The following is a 23,365-nucleotide window of genomic DNA, read 5'->3' as shown; positions in this document are numbered from 1 at the left end:
AAAGCACTGACGTGAGGTGGACGCACTCAAGCATATAAAGGCATATAAAAGTATATTAAAAAAGACAGCTAAATGTTCCCTTAATGCTTAATGTTTACAACTCTGCAAAGTATTTTACAAAGCAATTTAAGTTTAACAACACTTCTCCCACACGGGTTAATTAGGAGTGTTTGTACGTGTAGCCTGGCAGGGCAGCTGTGGTTTTGGAGCTGCCAATAACTCCCCAGCAGCTCAAGTTCAACCCCAGGGTGACGTGACTTGATGAAAGCAGGCTAGGCACCCACGGGTGCTCCTGGGCAACGTGAATTCCCAGCTTCACAGGGAGAACGGGGAGAGGGAAATCAGCCAAGACTGCGGAGAAAGACAGCTCGGGGCACATTTGCTCCCAGTTGCACGCCAAAACCAGCACCAGTAGGCAGCGGGAACCCTGACAGCTACTCTGGTCTCCGGTCTACACCTGGCCTGGAGACCTTCAATTGACGCCCTGCGTTAGCAAGCCGCAGCCTCGTGAAATTACACGATGAAGCTCGTTGGCTCAGGAACATCGGTCAGGTATCTCATCTAGCCTGGGGAAACTTCCAGTTTCGAAATTTTTTTCAGTCCTGATCGTGGCAGAACTATTGAAAAGTGCAAGAGGGCCACGTCAGACTTCCAGCAAGCGGTTTACTTTCTCGTGAATTTGAAGAGCCAGACCGCATCCTCGGATGTGCAGCAGGAGCCCTCGCTGCAGGAATCAAATAAATACCCTGATGCCATGGATTCCGAGTCCGATTTGGGAGGAAGAGGCAAAGCGACCTTTTCTGGAGTTCACTAAAGACTACCAAACGACAACCAATTTAGACTGGAGGTGACTGTCCCAGAGGGGAGGACCCGGACGGAGCGCTGCAGCCCTGCAGGGCAGGAAGGGAAGGGGGCTCTGAGGAACCTCAACCCTCCCTGCAAGAGGCAGCGGCTCCGGCAGCTGGTGTGCATTATCAGAGCGCTCTTGAACTGCCTGCAGGCAACATCACAGCCCAAAATACACAAAGCATGAGAGTTATAAGCGCTTGCACGGTGCCAGGCCTGCGGGGAGCAGAGTCACTGCTCTTCTGGCAGGGGTGTTCCACCCCAGACACCCACTGGCTTCCCACATGTCCTACAGAGTCAAAGTGGGGACAGAACCTCTCCTCCGAGTATAGTCAGTCATTTTTATCTTCCAAGCGCCGAGCAAACGCAACCTGTGTAATCTCCCAGATTCCCAACTTTTATTTTGCAGAGGAAGGAACGGACACAAAGTTTAAAAGATTTCGCATCAGATCACAGAGACACTGCTGACAGGAAAATGGTGGGCCTTTTTCTCCTGAGAGGAAAGAAATGTTACAGTAAATTCATATACCCAGTTTCCTTATTCCCATAGGGGCAGCTTTGCTCTCAGACACAGCCGTTCACACAGAGAAGAGCACTCACCGATCTCGTTGCTTCAAGTTGCAAGCCGTTGTTTATCAGGTTTGATTCATACACTTGTCTCTTCCTCTGTTAAAAGGTATTGAACACTGTAAAATATCTGTTCCAAATTTCCCGAATACGTATGCATAGAAGAATGGAATTGCTTCCCAAAGCAAAGAATCATTGGGTTGTTATCTCTAGACCCTACTTGACAGCTACTGTGGTCATAGGTACAGCCTTATCTACTAATGCCGATCAGTTTTTTTTGTCTGATATGCAATATTGCGCTCAAATGCAATTGTGGAGAATTCACCCTTTCAGTTTCTGGTACATTACAGAGGTAAAAATGTGCCCCAAATTTTGAATTTGAAGAGCAGCTACCCCTGAAACTTGTCATCTTCACCTTTAGTCATTAATTGGACTACTGACTGCAGCCTCCCTCCCCCCATTGATCTGCCCTTTAGAAAGTCTTCATCTCCAGGGCTTTCCATCACACTTTCCTTCCAGCAACCCATAACTTTATTCTTCTTTCCCAGTAATTGTATGAGTTCACGCAGTGGTTCAAACTGTAGTAGCCCTCTACGTTTTAGTCCACAGATAAGCATCCCCAAAGGAAGAAGCCGAGAGCTGCAGCACTTGTAGAGTCAGTGGTGCTGTTCCAGGAACATTCAGCATCCCCAGAAGGACAGGACAAGTTTTCCTCAGTAAAGATGAAATTCACGGATCATTTTAATTTCACTTCACAGTTACGAGCACTTGGCAGGTAGTAAGTTACAAAAAATCTGAAATGTCTTTGCAATCTTAAATTTGCTTCTCTAGCCCCTCTCCCCTCCAAATACAAAATACATCTCTATAAGGGATTTATAGAAATTTTGAAACTTCATGTGAAGTAATCCAATTTAAAAGCTATGTGCATCAACCGGATAGTTCCCAATGAGCTAGTTCTTTATGTAAAAGTGAAGGGTAGCCAGCTTTCCCTGGCCTACAGGCTGCATGTCAGAATATCAGCATGGGTACAGGTGAGGGCTTCTGTGAGCAGTTTGCCAGAAGGAGGTGACATTAACGCACTGGGGACTGATGGCTTTATTCCTGAACCAGGCTAGGCTAGGCATGCAGCGAGGTTCTGAGTCACTTCGTGATATTGCTTTCTTACTCCCTGATTGCTTTCAAGCCTGTTGCTAGTGTGAAGGACCAGAGTCAATGAACGACCCTTTAGATAAAGTCTTAGGAACTTTGATCGGTACATGGAAACCGGTCTTCAGGACTAGACCCAAGACCCACTCACTCCAGGGGGCAAAACCCAGATGCTTCAGCAAAAAGGGCAAAAATCTTCAGGAGTTCCACAGAACAGGCCAGTTGTATGTCCACGTAAGTTTCATCCAGTTCTTTAATGTTTAAAGACTGTTGTAAGTCCCCAAAGCAGAAAAAGCTATTTTTCCAAAACTCTAGCAAGTCTTGCAATTAATAATTATAAAAGTGAGTAATAATATAAACAGCCTACCCCATTTATACTTCATTAGTTCTGAGCTGCAGCACCTGCATGTAGCAATGGCCACCATGGACTAATTTCATATTGTGTTAGAAGGTATTTCTTTGATCTGTTTTGGATCTTCTGCCTTTTTATTCCAGTGAATATCACCTTCTTCTCAGGTTAGGGACAGGAAGAGCCAAATTTTTCAAAGAATTTTCTTCTTTCATCACTACTTACCACATTTCTCCTTATTCTTCTCTTTTCTCAAGATAAAACCACGGTCCCAAACTTTGATAACACTCGTCATAGAGGTATCTCTCCATGTCCCATTAATCCACTTGTTTATTGGTGACAGTATAATGCTCTTTCTATTTTTTCATTGTTTATATAACATTGTGTGTATATATATATATATGTAGTATGCATATTTATAACATATTGTATATATGTAATCCTTTCTATTATCTAGAATTTTGATGGTAGCTGAACCTTGAAGAAGGCACTTAATATAGCTGTTTCCTGTGACATTTAAGTCTCTTCCTTGTACTAACAGTGCTAACTTAGAATCCCAAATCTGAATGAGTTTTTTCCTTGCAGGAACATACTTCCTCGCATTTTTCAACATTTCATAGGTAATAGTGCTCTCCATTCTCCTCCAAAGCTAAAGGTTCACAGTCATCTTGGCTTCTGAGTAAACTACATAATGATTTCCTCTACAATTTGTGTTATATCATAACTCAACCCCCTTACCAGATCATTAATATATGTAGTACACAACACAGGAGTTGTTTGTTACTCCACTGTTAACTCTTTTGCCACTTCATCCTACCTCTTTGCTTCTTCCATATTCACATGGTTCTTTGTAAAGTGAATAATACTGAGTCATGAAAATATTTCAACCTGAGTTTTACTTTGTTTCAGCAAATAAAATGGCAGAGGGCTAAATACCTGTTTCATTTCTTCATAAATAACACAAAGATGGATGCAGGGCAATTCTCATTTGTAGAAGTCTAATTTTTTTTTTTTTTTTTTTTAAATTCTTACCATTCACATTGCTTTAATAATTTATTATGGCAAGGAGTTCCCCAAATTAATTTTGCCCTCAAAATCTTAGAGGAATGTTGACAATATTAAGGTTTCTAATAATGCATTAATGCAAGTAGTGAGAAAGGAAGCCCCTGGGAGGCTTTGCTAATTAGGGTCTTTGCTATTTTATATAAATGATTGAATTATGCGCATGATGATCTATGGAGGAGCTAGACTTTTACCCAGAGGAGTCTATAGTGGTTTTGCCTTGGCTGGGAAATACAGCATAAAGATATGATAGCTTATTAGGCTGGAAGGTGGAGACTGTCCGAAGTTTATTTTAGTATCCGGCATTTTGTTCAGCTACCTGCAAGGCTAAGTTGTAATAATAATGTAATCATGGCAATGCTGCTGATCTAAACCTGACATAGATTTTGATGACTGAATGGCTAGCCAAGAGACTAAGACACTACGGAATGCATAATCATATACAATCTTAAGAAAGTGAAAGCATAGTGTAAGTAAATGCCAAGTATTACAGGCATGTAGAGGGTTAGGTCTTGGGAGCTACTTTTTCACCATAATCCTTTCAATGTCTGGTGACTGTCTTGCCAAGCTGAGGAGACTAACAAGATTGTGGGTCTGGAAATTGGTAGCAGACCACTAGCAGCTTTTTTTCTCTGTGTTTCGTAAATGCTAGGGAGCACTTGCTTTGATGACAGTGATCGAAGGACGCCAATTCCTATCTTTGTTTAGTTTCTTTTGTACAAAGAAAAAAGTTCTCCACAACTATATCTGTGTGGCTTCAGGGGAAAAGTCCTAACAAGGAAGGAGTGCTTGAATAGCCACCTCTGCCTTACCTGACAGGCAACAGATAAATCACAGCCAGTAAGAGAAAGAGCACGGGGCCCAAAGCCTCCCCCATGGCAATCAGCTAAAGGGGGTAAAGAGGAGAGGATCACTGTATCAATATTAGCTGCCAACTCTCACAGTTTCTTTGATGGTGTTTGGAAGCTTTCCTGAAAGTCCCAGCTGTCAGCATCAGGAAATTAATTGATTGAGAAGCTCTGCTTCTGTAAGCTTCTTTCCCTTATGTTTGAAGATAATCACAAAAACGTGAAGCAGAATATGCTATAAAGGCTGACACAAAAAAAGTAAACCCAAAGAACTCCAAATACATATTTTCTGAGATACCCTCTGATTTTAAGGCAGACTCGTGATTTTCTGAAACCTGATTCATGACCACACAGAACTGGCAATACTGCAGTCTAGCCCTGCTCTCAACGGTGGCTTCTAGTCACCCTGTTTGGAAAGACCCATTTCTGGTCCTATGAAAGTATGCAGTAACTTCAGAGCAACTCCCTCCTTCCATTTGTTTTCCCATCCTTCTGGCATCCTTCCTTCCACCCATTAAGCAGAGAAGTAAAGATTTGGGGTGGGGTTGCCTCAGGAACAGAGGTTTTATTTCAGCGAGTTCCTGCTTCAAAACCAATCCATCCAGCAGAGACCAGGGCCGGTGTGGTTGCCCTCCTCCCAGCGTCAAAGGTCCCTTTTGTCCTCGTTATCAGACTTACTGGGTAGGTCGGCTGAGCATACCACCGGCATGTAGAGCCTGCCGTCCTCTACTGCCTCAAATCACTGCAGAAAATGGCACCCACGTTCCCTTCTTTCTGTAAACCCAAGTATTGTTCTCTCACCGTAGGTATGACACATGCTAAACAGTGGGAGAAGTACAATTAAGTTTTTGAAAGGTTATCCAAGCTTTTTTTGGTGTTGGTTATCTAAACTAAGTAAGTCTAGAGGCAGGAACTGTTCATTGTTTGCTTATGAAGACAAACTTCTCTAGCCCTGCTGGAGTTCTCCGTCAGGCCATACTTAAAAAAAAAAAAAAGATGCTTGACATGCATGTAATATTCTCTGTGAATTATAGTTTTCATTTAATTTGGAAAAAAAAATCTATTTCTGTAAAGCACAGATTACTTCATGGCTGGAGATGAAGGTTTTGCCCACATTCCTACTTAAATTACTGACAGTTTTTCTGTTTATTTCTGTTGGAGGGAAGCAGATGGACTAGAATGACATTCTGCATCGATTTATTTTGAATTCACCTTTCTGGTGCTAACCCTTTAACATTCAACAGTGAGCTCCTTGAGGACCTCAATGGATAAAACTGGCATTTTGGAGCATTCCTGGAAAGACTGGTGATACTTAATTTCTATTCTGATGGTAACCTATCCTGACAAATAAGGTACATAAATTGTAGGTTTAAAAAACATGCTTTGGGCAGGAATTTCAATTGCTTGCAAGGTACAGCTTCTGGAATCTGCTCCCGAGTTTGATTTTTTGCTAGTGCTTGCAAAATTAATTGTATACCAACTTAAAAATATTTTAGAGTTTGAATTGAGTTGCATATATGAATCTTATCTGCTGACTTTTGGATCTGTAAATTATGTTAGAAACTTCCATGAGGATGTCATTTCATTAGTTTGACTTTGCCTCCTTTAAACCAGATTTCAGAAAGACATGAAAATGTGGGAAGCACAGCACCACTGCACATCTCCAAGAGCTTCAGAATCCCGTATTTTTGTTCCTTCTACCCAAATCACCCCCATGCTTTTGTGGTTAATTTATTTCCTTCTGTCCTCTGAGATGTTTTCCCAAGAATACTGCTAATGAATATGAATTTAATGCTGGGCCATTTTCTCAGTTACTCATGTAATTCTTTTGAAAAAGGACAGAAAGCCATTCAAATCAAATATAATGATAGTGCCAGGACCCGATTCTTCTCTTGTTGCAGAATAATAGGTAGATCTGTGCCCTGTTTCTCTGAATCCAGTAAATTGGATACCTAGGTCTGATTTTCAAATCCTTCTGACAAAATTCAGTAAGTGTTTGGGGACTCTTCCACTCTCATTATCATACAAAGCCACTCAGTGCAGCACCCAAAACTTTTCACTTCGGATATGTAGACCTATAGATGTCCACTGACAATTTAAATTCTGCCCCAACTTCCACGTCATGCAATCAGATGGGGTGCAGTGTGCATCAGACAGAATTTGTCTCCTGGTCCCTACAATTCACAGACCTGTAATGTTGCACATGGCCAGTGGAGACCTTGCTGCTGACCTCAGTGAGGTGAGGAGAGAACAGACTTCACTGGATCTGCTATCCTTTAATAAGCTGGAGTTTCCAAATTCTGTGAACAATAAAGGTCTGGATAATAGCTCTATAAAACTGTCAGGGGAGTCAAAGAAAGAATAGCAGGAGAAAGGAACCTATTCAGGCTTAAAGCACCTTGAATTACACAAGATACTGCTTATAAAATTTGGCATTTTCAGTTCATCATTGATCAGAGACAGACAGTGATGTTTGCAGTATTTAAAGCTGATAGTAAATGGCAATAGTCCTCATTTTGGTTGTATTTCATCACAAGGGTAGAAGTCATTTGCCCCAGAAAAAAATACAACCAAATAAACATGAGTGTCAGTAGGACAAGTTATCAAGTAGGTTTTATGCCAACACTAATAAGACTTGTATGCATCTTGGGCAACATCATCCCCACACCATTCTGGGAACTGAGGTAGGCCAAAATGTTAATTCTCTCCCTGGAATTCCAAGGATGCAAAACTGTACCATAAATGTCACCTTCCTTCCCATGTCAGACATAAGGTATATGTGTTTTGTTTCTTAGTTTCAAATATTCTATTGACATTTTTTTCTCTATTACTTCTCAGTTTCTCTCCTTTCACTCCTAGTATGAGTGTAAGGTAGGTCCCAAGACAGCGTCCTGCATCCTGCTTGGGAGGAGGTACAGAAAGAAAAAATATTATCAGTGCTGCCAATGTCTGTGGAGCCTTTGCTTAGGGAATGAAGATTTGCAGCACATACAGCTTCTTCCACTTGCATGGCAAGTGATCTCCAGTGAGACAAAAGACCTCTCTGTCTTTGAGATGTCTAACGTGTTTGTGTGCTTGGAGCTGACCTGCACCCATCCCATCCTAAAAAGTTAGAAAGCTTACATCTATTCACATTTTAAAAGACTGTTCCTCCAACAATACATTTAGAAATGCATTTCTAAACTGCCGACACCTCTCTGTGAGGCTTTAGAGAGAGGGAGCCAGTACTTCTGAGTTGTATCACAGGAGTTTGGTTATGACCAGGTGACTCATTTCAGCTCAGACTCATTGGAAAAAAACCCTCTCCTCGCTCCCTCTTCTCTTTCCTCCACTTTTCAGTGCCCTCTGGTACTTTACCCTATGTGTAGTGTTTTGTCTGTTTCGTGGCCAACTTTGGATTTTTCAGTTATCATTAGCTCTCCAGCTCTGTGTCATCACATTGTATCCTTTGTTCTTGTCCTTGGAAGTCCTCTGTAACTGCCACTTCTTCATCCTTGTCTCCTTCTACGCTTTCTACTGCCCCTTCAGCACCATATGCATTCCCAGTATCAAAATTCTCACCTACGCCTTCCAAAGTACCCCTACGGCTTCAGATTCTCCCTGTCCATGGAAATCCTGGCTCTGAAAACTGCTATCACCGCTGTTTTCAGCTTCCTTCCGACATATCCATGTCACCCCAATCAAGCGTCTCAATCTCCTGGCTGTACTTCTGTCCATACAGACTTTGTCGGCCACTTTCCGAGCTGGCTCTTGTTCAGCTTGCTGTCCACCACGACCATGAGGGCCTCTTCCACAGAGCTGCTCTCCAGCCACTCAGTCTTCACCTTGTCTGACCACTAGTCTCATGTACTCTCGTTCTCACCTTTGTTGCGTGTAGGTAGACCGCTTCTTCCTCAGCACACCACAGATTCAGTGTGGCTGCAGATCTTTGTAGGACTGAGACCTTTGAAAGTAAACTTTTTTTGCAAGCACCTAGCGCATTACCCACAATCTCCTGGTCTAATTATTCATGGTTTCATTATCCTAACATTAATGCTGTGTTAAAAATACTACTCCATTGCTCACATTTAATTTCCATCACTGTTTGGAAAAGACACTCATTATATTTTTAAGTATATTTGGGCAATGGCCAAATATTAAAAACATAAATGTAAAATGCTAATTGATAAAAACAATTGTTTCCAAAGGGGCAGCTTTTTCTTTCTAATTACCTCTTTCAATTAATTTTTATTGCTGATCCTGTGATCACGTGTAATGCAACATCCACCCACTGCAGGACTCCCTCAAAACCTACTAACGACATTCCTTATGGCTGCCCCATTAATGCCAATGACAACACTGTGTAATGAAAATCAACCAGCTTAGTACAGGCCTTTTTACTCCTACTCTTCTCTTTCCTAACGGCAAATCATTATTTGTATATGAGGTCCTTTCAGTGTTATCTTTGTCCTTGCCTGTCTCTACCAGAGGCTGCTGCTGGAACATGGAGAGTTGCTAAATCAGAGAAGGAAGCGGGTGGGTGGGAAAGCGCAGATGCCAAGGGGACTACAATCCCGTGGATGGATATTTCTCAGGTAGTTCACAATTACAATAGCTCAGTGGCATGGCTGAACTTGTTTTTGTGGCCCTGGGTACCATAATGAATGTAGTCCACTGATAGAACTACTAAAATAATTAAAAAATAATAGGTAAAAATAATCTATGATTGTCGTTCATAGTTGCTAAGGGGCATCACGCAGTCACTGGCTTGAGTCAGAGATTTTTTGCAAGGTCCCTAGCAGGGCCAAGCTGTTGAAGTGTCAAGGGAGGGAGTGTTACAGGCAGAAATTCTGATGGTAAAGTGACATACAGTTATTTCCCATAAATGACTTGGGTGCTTTATTGGGTAGAATGTCGACAGCTATGTTTATAACTGTGATCTGGAGCACCTGGTCAGCTGCCTCCTTCTATGGGTTCCTCCGAATACCCTGATTTTAATACCAAGTCCATTAGGAACCTAATTCAATCACTGTAGGTACAGAATATTGCCCTAGTCTGAAGATCGGGGTGTCTCATTCTAACTGGGAACCTGACACCAGCATTTTTCTGCTCACATCTCCTGAAGGATTCCCTCCCAGGAGGATGCTCTGAGGTCACCTAGCACACACCGACAGACACGATGCGCAGTGCTCTGCCCATTTACACAGCAGTCTGCTGGCTTAAGCTCACCCCTGCTCCCTGCTCAGTTTGATGGGCTTCAGTCTCCCAGCTCCCAAGAGTACTCCTAGGACAGGGCAATGCAATTGCCATTCTGGGTGAGGGCACTGTCCTTTCTGCCTACTGCTCTGAACACCCAACAAATGATTCAGATTTATCCTGAAAGTAACTTACCTTTTGCTTTTTACGATCACCCCTCTTATGAGTCATTTTTTTGCTTTCATCTTCATACACTAAAACAAAGTCAATTCTTCGCTGCCCGTCGTTGAAGAACAAGGAGTCAGGCTTATCATCGAAATCAGCCTGGAAGGTAGGTAGGATAGGTTAATATGAAGAACTTTACTTGTGGGTACCTTACTTGCCTCTTGTTACACAGTATTTCAGGGAACAGAGAAACTCAACGCATCAGACTCATATAAAACGAAGACCACCAAAGTGACAACAAAAATAGCATGGAGTAGAATGGACAAAAAAAAAAAGTTGGGAGGTCTCTGCATGACATAAGAACAGCAGAACTTTGACCTAATTTTGTTCTTTAAAAATAGCATATCAGCTTTTGGCAATGGGAGGAGCATTGGGATGCAGCACCATTCCTGAACAATGCATCTGTCAAGAAATTTGCATGTCATCATGGATACAATGTTAGATAGTCTATCTACAAGATACGTTGTTGCCTAATGGGAGTCTCAGAATTAGTGCATTCCCATCTGTCCCCTTACCCGCCAGAAGTTTAAGCATCACTGCAATTAAAAAAAAACCAAAACCCAAAAAGCTCAGTAATTTCATGGACCCTAATACCCAAACCCATCATTGCCCAGAGAACGAAGAACATGACCAGGCTGCAGATGAACTCTCAAAATGGACACATCCTATGTGGATTTATTTCCCTTTTCATTTGCAACATCTCAACAACCAAAAAACATTGTTGTATGCCACACATCCATCATGTTATAATATATGCCAAAATCAAAAGGATTAATATATCCATAAGCCATTATCTAGTCCCCGGAGGAAAGTAGGATAGATTGTCATATCCACTGATAACATCTTAATGTGTTATTTCATGTGTGAAATGATACAGACACTGATGACAGGGGAACCTGAATCCTCGAGTAATGATTTTGTAGTTTCTTAGACTACTCTGAGGGCACCGTCACATGTAACAAACCCCTTCTTTCAGGTAATATATAGCTGTAACGTTATCAGAATCGTCATGTAATGAGCACCAAACTCTCAGGTACTTGGCCAAATCCCTCCGTGGTGTTAATGAGGGCAGTGCAACGGAAGTTGATAGATACCAAATGTCTGAAAATGGGACTCAGCGTTGCATTAGAGATGGTAAGATCTCCAAAGGTGGCAAGAATCCCATAGAGAACCGCAGGGGAGCCTTGGCTTCCAGATAGCTGGGCATGCAGGGTGGCCCAGGGCAGGATCAGGCTGGGTAAAATGACCCAGAATAATCTCTTGAACATGCTGTGCCTTTGGGGACATGGAATAGATTCCCAGATGTCCTATCCCTGAAATTTCCCTGTCAGTGCAGACCAAATTTCATGAGGGTTGCCAGGTCCAGTTTGGGGAGCTTTGGGATGTCCGGTCCACAGAAAAGCACATGGAAATGTGGTTATGGTGTCAGAGACCCCTTAAGTGTGGACTGAAATGGTTGTTCTTCAACTGTGATAAAACTGAGAAGAATGCCAGTCTTCAGTCAGGAGCACCCCAGTTCCAGGGAGCATACAATGTTTTAGGAACCACATGTGTCAGTGTTTCCAAAACAAAATTTCCCAGGAGTTTTATTCTAAACCTCTCCCTGTGGACTATTTTGTTACTGTTTATTGGCTGAGCCAAAACAGTCAACCAAGATGTGTCTCCCCGTAATTATGACAAAATTTCCATAGTTTAAATAAACTCAGGGGAGTTTAACCTCACTATTTTTTTATGTTGTATGTGCAAAGGCTAGGATCTGCTGCAAAGAGGTCCTGTTAACTTAGTTGCTTCAAACAGTCTGAGCAGATTCTTGGTTAGAACAGTTATCTCTGAATCCCACCTGTGCCTAGAGATTTGTGACAAACCTGACAGCAAGCAGCTACTGACATACATACATGCATATATATATATATATATATATATTTATATACACACACACGCACGTTGACATAAGGCCAATCTACACGTATATTCTATGTTGGTTTCACAATCTGGCCTAGCTTTCAGAAACTACCTAGGCAGTCACCAAATCAACATACAACTGCACACTGTGAAGAAAGTTTTAGGAAAAAAATTGCTTTAAACTTTCCAATGGCATCACCAGACCACAATGACACCGAGTACCACCCAAAGCAAGTCACAGATGGGCTTGCACAGAAATTCTTCTAAATTCTTGAGCGCTAGCGTTGGCATAGTCCCATCAAGCAATCAGACTTGACCCTGACAAGTTTTCCTCCCGCTGAGGACTAGCCATGGGGGTAAAATGCAGCCCTGCTGCGACCATTTCCAGTCTCATTTAAAATATAATCACGACGATTTCACGTTGACTAGATTCCCATCGGGAGGAAAGCATCGACAACAGCCAATGGTCCCTGTTGGGAGACAGCTTGGGAGGTTCTGGGGCAGCAGCAGCAGCAGCAGCGAGGGTGGGGGGAACCAAGCCCACCAGGCACCGAAGCCCAGCACCGCCACCGCTGCCCTCCCTCGGGACCCCAGCACGCTCCGGCCAGGGCTAAAATTGCTCTGTGTTGCAATGCTGGAAACACAGAGCCCAAACCTTGTGATAATGAATAAGGAGGGGAAGTGTTGCCGCTGCATAAGCCAGAAGTTTTTTTAATTGGGCTTCTTCGCCTTTTGGATCTTAGAAACAGCATTTATAATAACTTCTGTTTAAAGAGATAGAGTTTAGTTGTGAAATTCAAGCACTTGAAAATGTAAAAGCAGTAATAGCTTTGAGGTTTTTTCACTCCAGCTTTTAGCTCTTTTTCCTATATGACCTATCCACAGGATAGAAAAGAAAGAAATGGCAGACAGCAAACATCAGATCAAGTTTTGATCTAACAAGTTTTGATCATAATTTGTGATTGGATAACTTCACCGTTTAAGTACCTTTCCTTTCAACGTAGTCTCCTTTAAGCTTATAAAACTAGTATGTAACGTAGTGATAACTGGCTTAACAGCATTGTCAATAACCAGATGAAAGACTGCCTGTTAATCACTATTCTGACTCGCATTTACTTACATATGTGGTTTCATCCACATGAGTATATACATGTTACCATATACCTACATCTTTCTTTCTTTCTTACTTTCTTTCTGTCTGTCTGTCTATCTCAAACTATGCATATATATATAATGGAATACAGCTGAAAGATTAATCGATATTGGACTGCATGAATCCAGAGAGACAGAAGTTCACACTTATGAAACTAACTTCTTAAATGTAATCTCTATTGCTTTTAATCATGAGGGCATTGTCCAATTGACCTATCCATGGACACTTTATATATCAATAAAATAATAAAGAATTGATTCATTAAGCTGGAATACTTAAGAGATCGAGATTAAGACCCACACAAATAAATTGTAGTGAAACATAAAATGTAGCTCAATTAAAAGTAAGAAGTAAAATGCAAATGGGAATGTAATAGTTAAGGTTCCGACAGTCACATTAACTGAGATGTGTGGTGTATCTTGTAATCCCTACTGGATAGTTTGTAATGAAAAATCATATATTATTCAATATAATTACCAGGGGAAAAACAAGACTGGAAACCAAAAAGATGTGCTGTACTCTATAGTTAATAATTCCTTTGAGACAATGTTTGTTTTTTAAAAAATATGTAAAATTATTTGACAGCATTACAAATGTTATTATCATACAAATGCACACAAGCTTGTGTGCATAGACACATAAGTTAATGAGGCTGAAATTCCAATACATAATTTTTCTTAAGTATCAGTAGCAAATTATAACCCAAAATAATGAACAGGCCCATTGATACCTCTTTGTTTTAGAAGAAACAAATGCCGGGTCTATTTACTGCACTTTCTAATTTTCTTAGCCTCAGCATAATCACATTTTAAGTACTGACGGAGGCAATCGGTTGTGCACTCTAATGTTATAATAATACCCTAGTGGACAGCAGGTTAATATTGATTAACATCATTAATAAATAAAAAAATATAATACATTTAGCTGTAAAACACTAATTATATTTAGTACATACTCCGCGGCGCTTCTGAACTCTCCAGGTGCTGTACAATCAACCGCTTGCCTACCACTGAGAGTCGGGGAACTATTAGCTGCTTTATTAACAGAAGGAATCCGAAGGAGAGGAGGACCTGGCCGTGGATAAAGCTTTTTGGAACACTTGGGTTACACCTACGTGGGCTAGCCTAGAGGCAGGACGGCCACGTTCACGTGGGTGTACCTCTGCGTTTCAGTTCAGAGCAGGTGAGCATCAGTGGCTCTTCGCTCCAAGGAATGAGACTGGAGGTAGCCAAAAAAAAAGCCCAGACACCACCTCCTCAGCACCAAATGCCTCGTTCTACAGACCCACCGCTTGGGTCCTCGCTTCCAGAGGACGCACACGCAGCTGGAGCTGGGAAGCGCTGCCCTGATGCCATCAATCGTGCCCGCCAGCCCTCTGCCCCGCGCACCCCTTCATTTACACACCTCCCTTCCGTCCTCCCCGACTCCAGCCCCCCGCGGCCACGGAACAAGGAGCTTCCCATGCTCTTTGCTAATCCAGCACGAGCAGTCGTCGGTAAACAGCATCTGCTCTCCCAGCCCCTGGCACAGACTCGCGCTTGGAGGAGGGACAAGCTGGCCGTGAGGACAAGCTTGCCCCTCCACGCAGGCTGAGGTAACCGGTGTGACTTCAAGTGACAACATCACGGCCCCGACCCTCAGCCCCTTGACTCGGAGCTCCTCGGGAGGGAGACTACCGCGTGCTCCTCTGCACGGATAACCGGGATCGCTTGCCGGGATCTGAGGGGAGTTGTCGTGTCTTACTCTTGAGAGCGCTCCTGTAGCCATGGCTACACGCGATGCCTGCGTCAGGAGACGAAAGGAGACCACGCCAGTGGAAAGCTCCCTTCGGCAGCAGCGATGCTCCACGCCAGGGGAGGAAAAATGGTGGCATTATGAAGAAACCTGTCTTTGCTTTTCCGGGCTTCTCTGGGCATTATATTGTTAAACATTCAGTGGGGGTAGTGGTGGGAAGGGCGGCACGGAGGCAAGCGTGAAGAAAAATATCTGCTCAGGAATTGCAGTTATTTATTCTTTACTACACTCTGAACAAGCACAGTATTGTAAGCTGATTTTTTTTTAAAGAACAAGAAATTCTGCAGGAATGACTTATCTAACTGGAAGGTTAAAAGTGCTTTATTTTGTCCCCATGAGCCTTTGGTGTGACTGTCAATAGCACCAAATGTAATCATTACTGGAGGGATAAACTACTTGTCTGCGACCTCACATAATTTTCAGATATGCTTCAAAACAGCTTCCTGCAGCATGCCAGGGAATAAATCAGTTCTGGGAAACAAGGGAGCAGAGCAGAGCCTGTGTAACATCGCCTCTGCTGACAGGTACCTGCAAAAAATCCTCCCGCCGGAGCATGGCAACAGTCTTGCAGGGGACCCGCAGGTTACACTTCAGTTGTGGGTTTTACGTAGGTGAAAATTTCAGACTGCCTGTTTAGGAGCACAGTTATTTCTCTCGACAGGCCTCAGGAAACTTCAAATCAAGTAAATAAAAAGGAAACAAATTATATTACCAGGATATCACGAAACATAATTATCTGTAAAGTGCTTTGAGATCATCTGAAGAAAATATTGCAGAAATATAAAGGTCTTCTTACTGTCACAGCTATATAACAAGATCTTTTATTACTTTATGTTCTGAGTGACCAATAGAGACAACTCTCTGACATTAAGACCAACACAAGCATTTACTTCTGGAAGATATAAGATACATATATACAATATATAAGATACTTCTGGAAGATATAAGTTTATTTGCATATCACATACTAATGTGGGTCTGCCTCCATAGGGCCATAAAACTGTTATGTCTTTAACGTTTTTCCTCGTGACTCATATTTGCTAATAACAACAGAGGACTGTTTTAGTTCTGTTTTTAGCAACAATGAGATTATTAGCAAGCACTTAATCAGAAGAAGGTGGGGTGGTTTTTTTTCACTTCCTCAACAAGCAAAGAAATTTTTGCTGTGTAACAAACTGAAATAAACTGAGGCTAAAGACAAAGTAGAAAAATATGGGGCGTCGTTACAGTCACACATTTCTGTCAGCAGAAAGTGGTTGGTAACCGGCCAGGCATCGGGATGCCTTGTCCCCTGAGCTAAGTTTGGACCAGACACCCACTTGACTTCCTGTCTGAGCGTCAGGTCGCTGCTGGCTGCAGAAGGAATTCCAGTCACTCCTGATTAGAGAGAGACCAAACGGACTTACTTTTAAAGAAAGGCGAAGACAGTAAGCTGCTGAAAACCTGCTTTTCAGCACCTCCCATCTCTTCCTGGGATGCAGGAGCTGGGAAATTCACTCTTTCAGACTTCCCTGAAGCCTTTTTGCTGCAGAAATTGTATTTGAGGGGCAGCAGTAACAGACAGTTTGAAGAAGTTATCCTCCCCTCTGCAGATGTTGACTCTCAAGAAAAAAATCTTACTGTTACATCCAAATTCAAACTATCTACCTATAAAGCAGATCAGACTGCAAAATGAAACGTCTGAGAGCTGGAAAAGCTTGAATGAATGCTGTCTATGCAGTTTTGTCTTCCTTGTACATACTGTTTATGATACATGACTTAACTGTACAACCACATGCCATACTTCTACCCTCCTTGTAGTAGTTACAGAATACTCCTTATTATCTTCTTATTCAATGTCTTTTCTTGTTACACCTCATCTAAATAGTCCGAATGCTTAAAATAGGGATTACCTTCTGACTATGCCTGTGGTACTCTCCTCATAGAATCTCAGTGTTGTACAAATGTTGAGAAGTTTAATTTTACAAGATCCCCCAGGAGAGAAAGTAACAGTATAACCCTCATTTTAATGGTGATCACATAAGGTATCTAGACATCAATGCTAAAACCTGTTGACTGTCTTCTAAATTTGGGGTTCCAGCTTGAGACACCAGGACAGTGACATCTTTCCAGAGAGCTCAGCAATTCTCTCTTTTCAAAGAGCAATGCACTCACTTTCAGGTCCGTATGTGACTATTTTGAACTAATGCAAACAGGGCCACAGATGTTCCCCTTTGACACTCAGGAAATAAACAAAAGCTGGATGTGACTTTGCAAGTCTTGCACAGAAACCCTGTAGCAGGAGCAGGGATAAAATCCAATTATCTAGGACCGGACTGAGTTTCTCTAGTTGTAAGAGCCTTTCATTCCTTCCCTGCACATTCCTTCCTGCCACATTTACACCATGCTGAAGTACTACAAACAACATTCTCGCAGAATTTGGGCTTTTTGGAGATTAATGTCCTACTTGTGCCAGATGAGGCAGGGATCTTGTGGCAAACTTAGCATGTGATCCTCTAATTGGAGACGGCACAATGAGAAGAACAGGACCATTTTTATTAACCAGTAACTTAGTCCTGGCTACTCCAGGACAACTTGCAAAATCAAATCCAGTTTCCAGAATACTTCCAGCTGCAAAGCATGATCTAAGTTTAGACAACAGGTGCAGTACTTTCCCTCTATTCAATCGTTTAAGGTTAGGCTTCCTATTTAATTTCCATTTCTAGCTACAGTTAGCACTCATCCATTTCACAGACAGGCTCAGTAGATCTCAATTTTATCTTTCTGGCCCCTCCACCCCACTGAAACGGCCCAGTGGCCGACAAGGAAGACCTGACTCGGAAGGAGCAGTGCAGAAAAGATGCTTCTAAAACTGAGCAGAAATTACAACTGCTGGTAAACATGAGTAACCAAAAATAAAAATTGATTTTGACAGTCGATTTTCAGTAGAAATAAAAATAAATTCTACCAAGACTGCTCGGAGGAGACTGTTCTAACCACAAGGTATATGACATTCTAGCTGTTTTGATGCTATTTCACATCATATAAATACAGAAAAAAAATTTTCATTGAACCACAGAGGGGCTAAGAAGGATTTTTATAACATCCTGGTCAGGCGACTCAGTTGGGAAATGGAAGCTCTTGGTTACACCTCATGCTCCAAAAAATGTTTAAATATTTTTCCAGAGACCAAAGCAGCTTCAAACAAAGAAGACCCTGCTGCAAAACACTGGGACAGGGGCAGGGGAGGTGAGGGTATCCAGATCCCAGAAGGAAAGTAATTTCCTGGTGCTTTGGATATTTGTTTCCTACAGCAGAGGCAAGAACAAACCCTCCTGACCCATAACTATGGCAAGCACTTTGCCAGCTAAGCTGCTACAGCAGCTTCCCAAGGCTCTGGTGCATCTTGGTGCAATGAAGAGTGAATCTATCCCTTCATTTACACTGCTTTTGAAATGCACTATCACCACAGAAATCCTTTGCCTCTTTCTTTTATGATTATTTCCCATTTCAGTTTGATATGAATCAAAATAGCTTTCAGTCTGGTGGCCAGGCTGAAAAATAAATTATCTAAACATCTCCAGTCATAATACCTATATATAAGACAGGGCAGGCTTAATTCAGTCCCCTGAATCTGAATGCTTGATTTGCATCTTTTAACTTTTTTAGCTCACTCTTCATTGTATTGTATGTTCTCCTAGTCATATAATGAAAACAACATATTTCCTTATAGGCAGAGAAGTCAGCAGGACCTGGACCTCCACAGTCATAACAGACCTCCTCTGTGCAGATAAAGCGATAACTGGTAGCAGCAGTAGCAGGCTGTCATTCCTGGAGCAGGATCTAGTAGGCAGTAGTAAAGAAACACACAGGCAGGTTCAATTATTAAATGTCAATGCCTTGGACAGGGCTGACTGGGAACCAGCTCCAGCTCCCATAACTTCGTGACACCATTACAGTACTTTCTTGAATGATTTTTTTATGTGAAAACTGTCATGAAGCTCTTAGGTGCTCAAAATTAATAGGTTCAATGAGCAATTCTTGAGACTGTTGGTCCTGTTTCTTTATGCCTTGTTCTCCTGTAACACTGATCCACTTGTACAGGTAGCTTGAATAGAAAAGACAACCTATACACACTCAAAGCCAGTGACACTAACCTCTGTCATTAGAGTGACGAAACACAGAACAGGCTTTTTTCGATTTATATGGAGTTGCTGTGTTAGATTTAGGATAAGTATATGATTTTACATCTTTTTTAATCTAGGCTTATAGCTATCTCCTTGTGCAACTGCAGACCACACTTGTACCATTCTAGGGGAAAAAAGAAAATTGGACGTATCAGCATGCCAGTTGGGCATAAGGTTGACAAAGCACGTGCCATTGCAGGGCGTTTTTGGGGTCAACTGGCCAGCCCTTAATGATAAATGAGATCTGAGGAGATCCTGAGTTAGAGCCAGAAGCCTGTTAGCTGCAGAAAACATTAGGCGAGCTGGGGAACCTGATAAAAGGAATGGACACCTCCAGGTCTTTTTTCTTCTTGCCACTTCAATCTCTGATTGGAGTAAGGAATTTCTTGGTGTCTCCAGGCTTTCTGTAAAAATGAGTCCTGAACTCACATGTCAGCCAACTAATACCTGGCTGTGTATGGACTCTATAGTGTATGTGTGCTTATATGTAGAGTGTGTTCATAACTATTTATCCTTGCATACACACACAGAAATCCTACACATGCATGTACAAAATTAGGTATAGACAGGAGGTGTATGTGTGTTTATCAGTTTATAGTGAATATATATTGGTCATTTTTAATTGAGTCCAGAGCCTGTGTCAACCTGCACTTTCACATCTGAGTCAATGACTTCAGGTACCTTTTAGGGAAACAGAGATAGAGCAACTCAGATTCAGTCACGCTGACGAACTGCATGTGCTGCAAAGGCAAAGGAATGCTAGTCTTCCGGAACAGCTACTGACTGTTGCATATCTATATGAGAAAAAATTACAGGTAGTCATAGTTAAAGTAAAGAAGTACCCACCCATTCAGGAGTATGAAGGTTTTGCTGATCCGGCACAGTTCCGTAAGTGGGAATAATCACTTGGTTCAGTTCCAAGACTAAAAATAGACATAAAAAATTAAAACATTTCAGCATTTTGTGTGGTAGGTCTTGGGATTTTTTAGAATTTTGCTAATGATTTGTGGAGAAGCCATTTTATTGCATTTATTTAGTATTTCGGAAACAGAATGTTTGTATCTCACGCTTCAGTTATAATCAGCAGGTGGCAAGAGAGCAAAACATAAATTTCACCAGGATGACAAGCTAATGCTAGGAGAGCCCTGACCAAGCTACAGGGATGCAAAGCATCCCTTTGCTAGTATGTGTTATTTAATGTTTCAAAACTCTATCCATACTCTAGGAGTAGTTATGTTAATCTTTCAATGAATAAGGGTACCAGAACTGGCTCCACCTGCACAAATAACCCTACCCCATGCTGACCATACTTGTCAGGCAATAACAAATAACAGTACCAGGGAATTCTTCAAAAATCCCAGAATGGATGTGATAAGCAGTGATGCTGTAATGTTCACTCTATAACAGGAATGATTTTCACATCATCTAATAACACACCTACAATTCAATGTGTATTGATGCCCCAGTTACTCCTCACCCATTTCCTCAATACCCGTTAAAAACCAACAACCTGCAAACTGAATTGGTTTCCTGAAAATCCAGCATAAAATTAAAATGATCTTATGAAGTATGCCACTCCATAATACTTGCCACCAGATCAAGCACTGGATAACACACAAATTCATCCTAATAAAGCTGCTGGAAATAAGTTACAAAAGCTCTACAATTGCTGCAAGGTATTGGTTTTAGTTTCTTAAGAAATATTTTTGGATCTTAAGAGGAAGCCAGATAACAACCTGATGCTGAAGATAACATCAAGTAGCTGAAGGGAGAAGGCTGCTTTCTGCCTGTGCATGCCAGGCAGATGGACCCCATGTGTTATTTTTAGATCCTTAAAATAGAGAGGTGTCTTAGCTAAGTCTGTCCTGCACTGAGGAAAGGGTCATGGATATCAGTGGTACCTAAATGCCGGTGTTCTTGGGAAAGGATAGCCTCAACTTCTCAAAAAATACTATAATACTAAAAGAAAGCCCCCAAACTCTAAAATAATCTATAGTACTGTTAGGATAGCTAAACACCTATTAGATACTATGCCAGGACAAACATAATTGATATGCCTGCCTTTTTTTTTTTTTTTTTGGCTTAAAAACTTCATTGATATGTGGCCAAATTCTCAAGAATTTTTAAGAAGCTTTTTTTCACAAACAATGCTCGTTTAAACCAGCTGAAGATATGTCAAAACACTTAGAAACAGAGCACAAGAAGACCGCTCTTTACAAATCAACAGAATTCTCTCATGGCCTCTAAGCATCTGAATTCTCTGGTTTAAATACTGTTTCAGAGAGTTTGGTAGGGACATCGTTCCAGATGTTGAGCTGTCAGTCTCCAGATCTCTACTGTGGTGATAGTGTGTACTCTAGGGAGGAGACAAAAGCAGCTCCATGAATTTTTCCATCAACACTGCTTCAGAAACATTTGAGTCATAACCCAAAGGTTGGCCAGTTGAATAATCAAAGTCCATGAGCTCTCAAAAACATTAACATCTTTAGAAACATTTCCCAGCATTTAAAAACAGAGCAGGAAAATGTGGACTAGTGCAGCACACAAACTTTACATGGTGAGACAATAATATGAGGACTCGGAAAAAATGAGCATCTCAGCAGCTACTGCAAGATTGCTGTATATGCGCATCATTATGTTTTAATAGGTTCAGCTCAGACTAGTGTGAGAAGGGCAAAGACATATTCTTGATGTCAGTGTAACAGGCATCACCCTACATTCCTTAGGGCATTCTTTATTCTCTATCTGGACACAAAGATACCCAGAGACAAAGTGCTTCTGCAAACCCACAGGAGAGGGAATGTTTCTGCCCACATATAATGGGCAGAGTAAAGGAGAAATATAAGCATCTTGCTTGCTTGGAAATATAAACATCTGCTCTGAACCTCTGTGTGTCATTACACAAAACAAGCAGATGTGGATATAGACACGAAGACTTCTGCCAGCCACTGAACTGCAGTAACGAGAATCATGAGTTAAAATGGCCTTTTTGCTTAGGCCTCACGATGTGTAACTACACACCTCTCATCAGTGCTGTCTAGAAATCCCTTCAGCCAGAACTGAAGGGGGAAACGTGGCATTCACAGCAGGAAGGATAACTCCAGTTCTCCCAAATCCTGATGGATCTAAGGCTGCTCAGGAATATCCTCCAGGGAAATTTATACATGAGTACAGTTTGATTCTGCCTCAGTGTCTCTGGCCAGCACATCTTCCCCATGATATGGTGAGTGTCATGCACACGTTATCATTTTATCAATATTTAGCATCTTAACACATTTCTACTTGAAATACCACTCAGTACAGCCTCCAGGCCAATGAAAGGACTTAGGCAAAAGGGACCTGCCACTCTCACTTCTTATGGGACATTAGCCCAGAACTTCTTTCAAATTAAATACAGATTAATGCTTGTGTGAAGCCAAAAATACAAAGCCTTGACACTGCCTGAATGTGTACTTCGATAAGATTTGTTCTGGCAGTGATATGCAAGGACAGTTGTGCCTATTTGTGCAGATTTCAGCTGGAAGAGACGGTTCTAGCATCTCAGAAGTACAAAAACGGTACCTGCAAAAACTCAGCTTTGCCAGAAAAACCTGCACCCACACTAAGTGCTTTTCCCTACCCCCAAAATCACTTAATTCATTTCTCCCACCTCCCCTCCAGCATTATGGTAAGGTCAGTTTAAAGTATGGAGGACAAGAAAGAAAATTGCAGCACAAAAGTTTGGGTCTGGACATTAAGGAAAACATTCTAAGAGAGCAGTAGCAGAGACTGCCTGGGAAGACAGATGAGGTCATGTGAGGTCTTCAACATCAGAGATTCTTCAGTACAGATTAATTAAATATCCTGGAACAGGCTAGGCCAAGATGAATCTGGCATGAACCTTAGGAGGATGACCCAGATGAGTTTTTGAGGTCCTTTCTAGACCCAGTTTCCTCTGAGTGTAAGGCTGGTCATTGTGTTCTCACAGTTATGTCCAAAAAAGACCAGTGTGTTGAGATTTTATATTAAAATAATAGTTCTGCTTACCTATTTCTACTTCAGAAGCATTATCACTCCTGTTAATGTTTGGGTCAGAGCACATCAAGTGTAGATGCTTATCTTCTACCACCCAGCCAAGTAAAGCAAAGAAGGT

The 23,365-nt window shown here is 41.8% G+C and overlaps 1 protein-coding gene across 1 annotated transcript in view; it reads right to left on the bottom strand.

Moving 5' to 3' along the window:
* Positions 1–23,365, bottom strand: part of ANO6 (anoctamin 6) — a 79,016-nt gene that overhangs the window by 29,931 nt on the left and 25,720 nt on the right. The window contains exons 2-4 of the mRNA XM_049813563.1: positions 20,080–20,156; positions 10,189–10,317; positions 1,447–1,512 (exon numbers count right to left, since the gene is read on the bottom strand). Coding sequence (XP_049669520.1) covers positions 1,447–1,512; positions 10,189–10,317; positions 20,080–20,156 — 272 coding nt within the window. The remainder of the gene's footprint in view (positions 1–1,446; positions 1,513–10,188; positions 10,318–20,079; positions 20,157–23,365) is intronic.

Source organism: Accipiter gentilis, chromosome 11 (genome assembly GCF_929443795.1).
Source record: "Accipiter gentilis chromosome 11, bAccGen1.1, whole genome shotgun sequence".
In the NCBI taxonomy this organism is placed as follows: domain Eukaryota; kingdom Metazoa; phylum Chordata; class Aves; order Accipitriformes; family Accipitridae; genus Astur; species Astur gentilis.
This window is presented reverse-complemented; position numbering and strand designations above follow the sequence as displayed.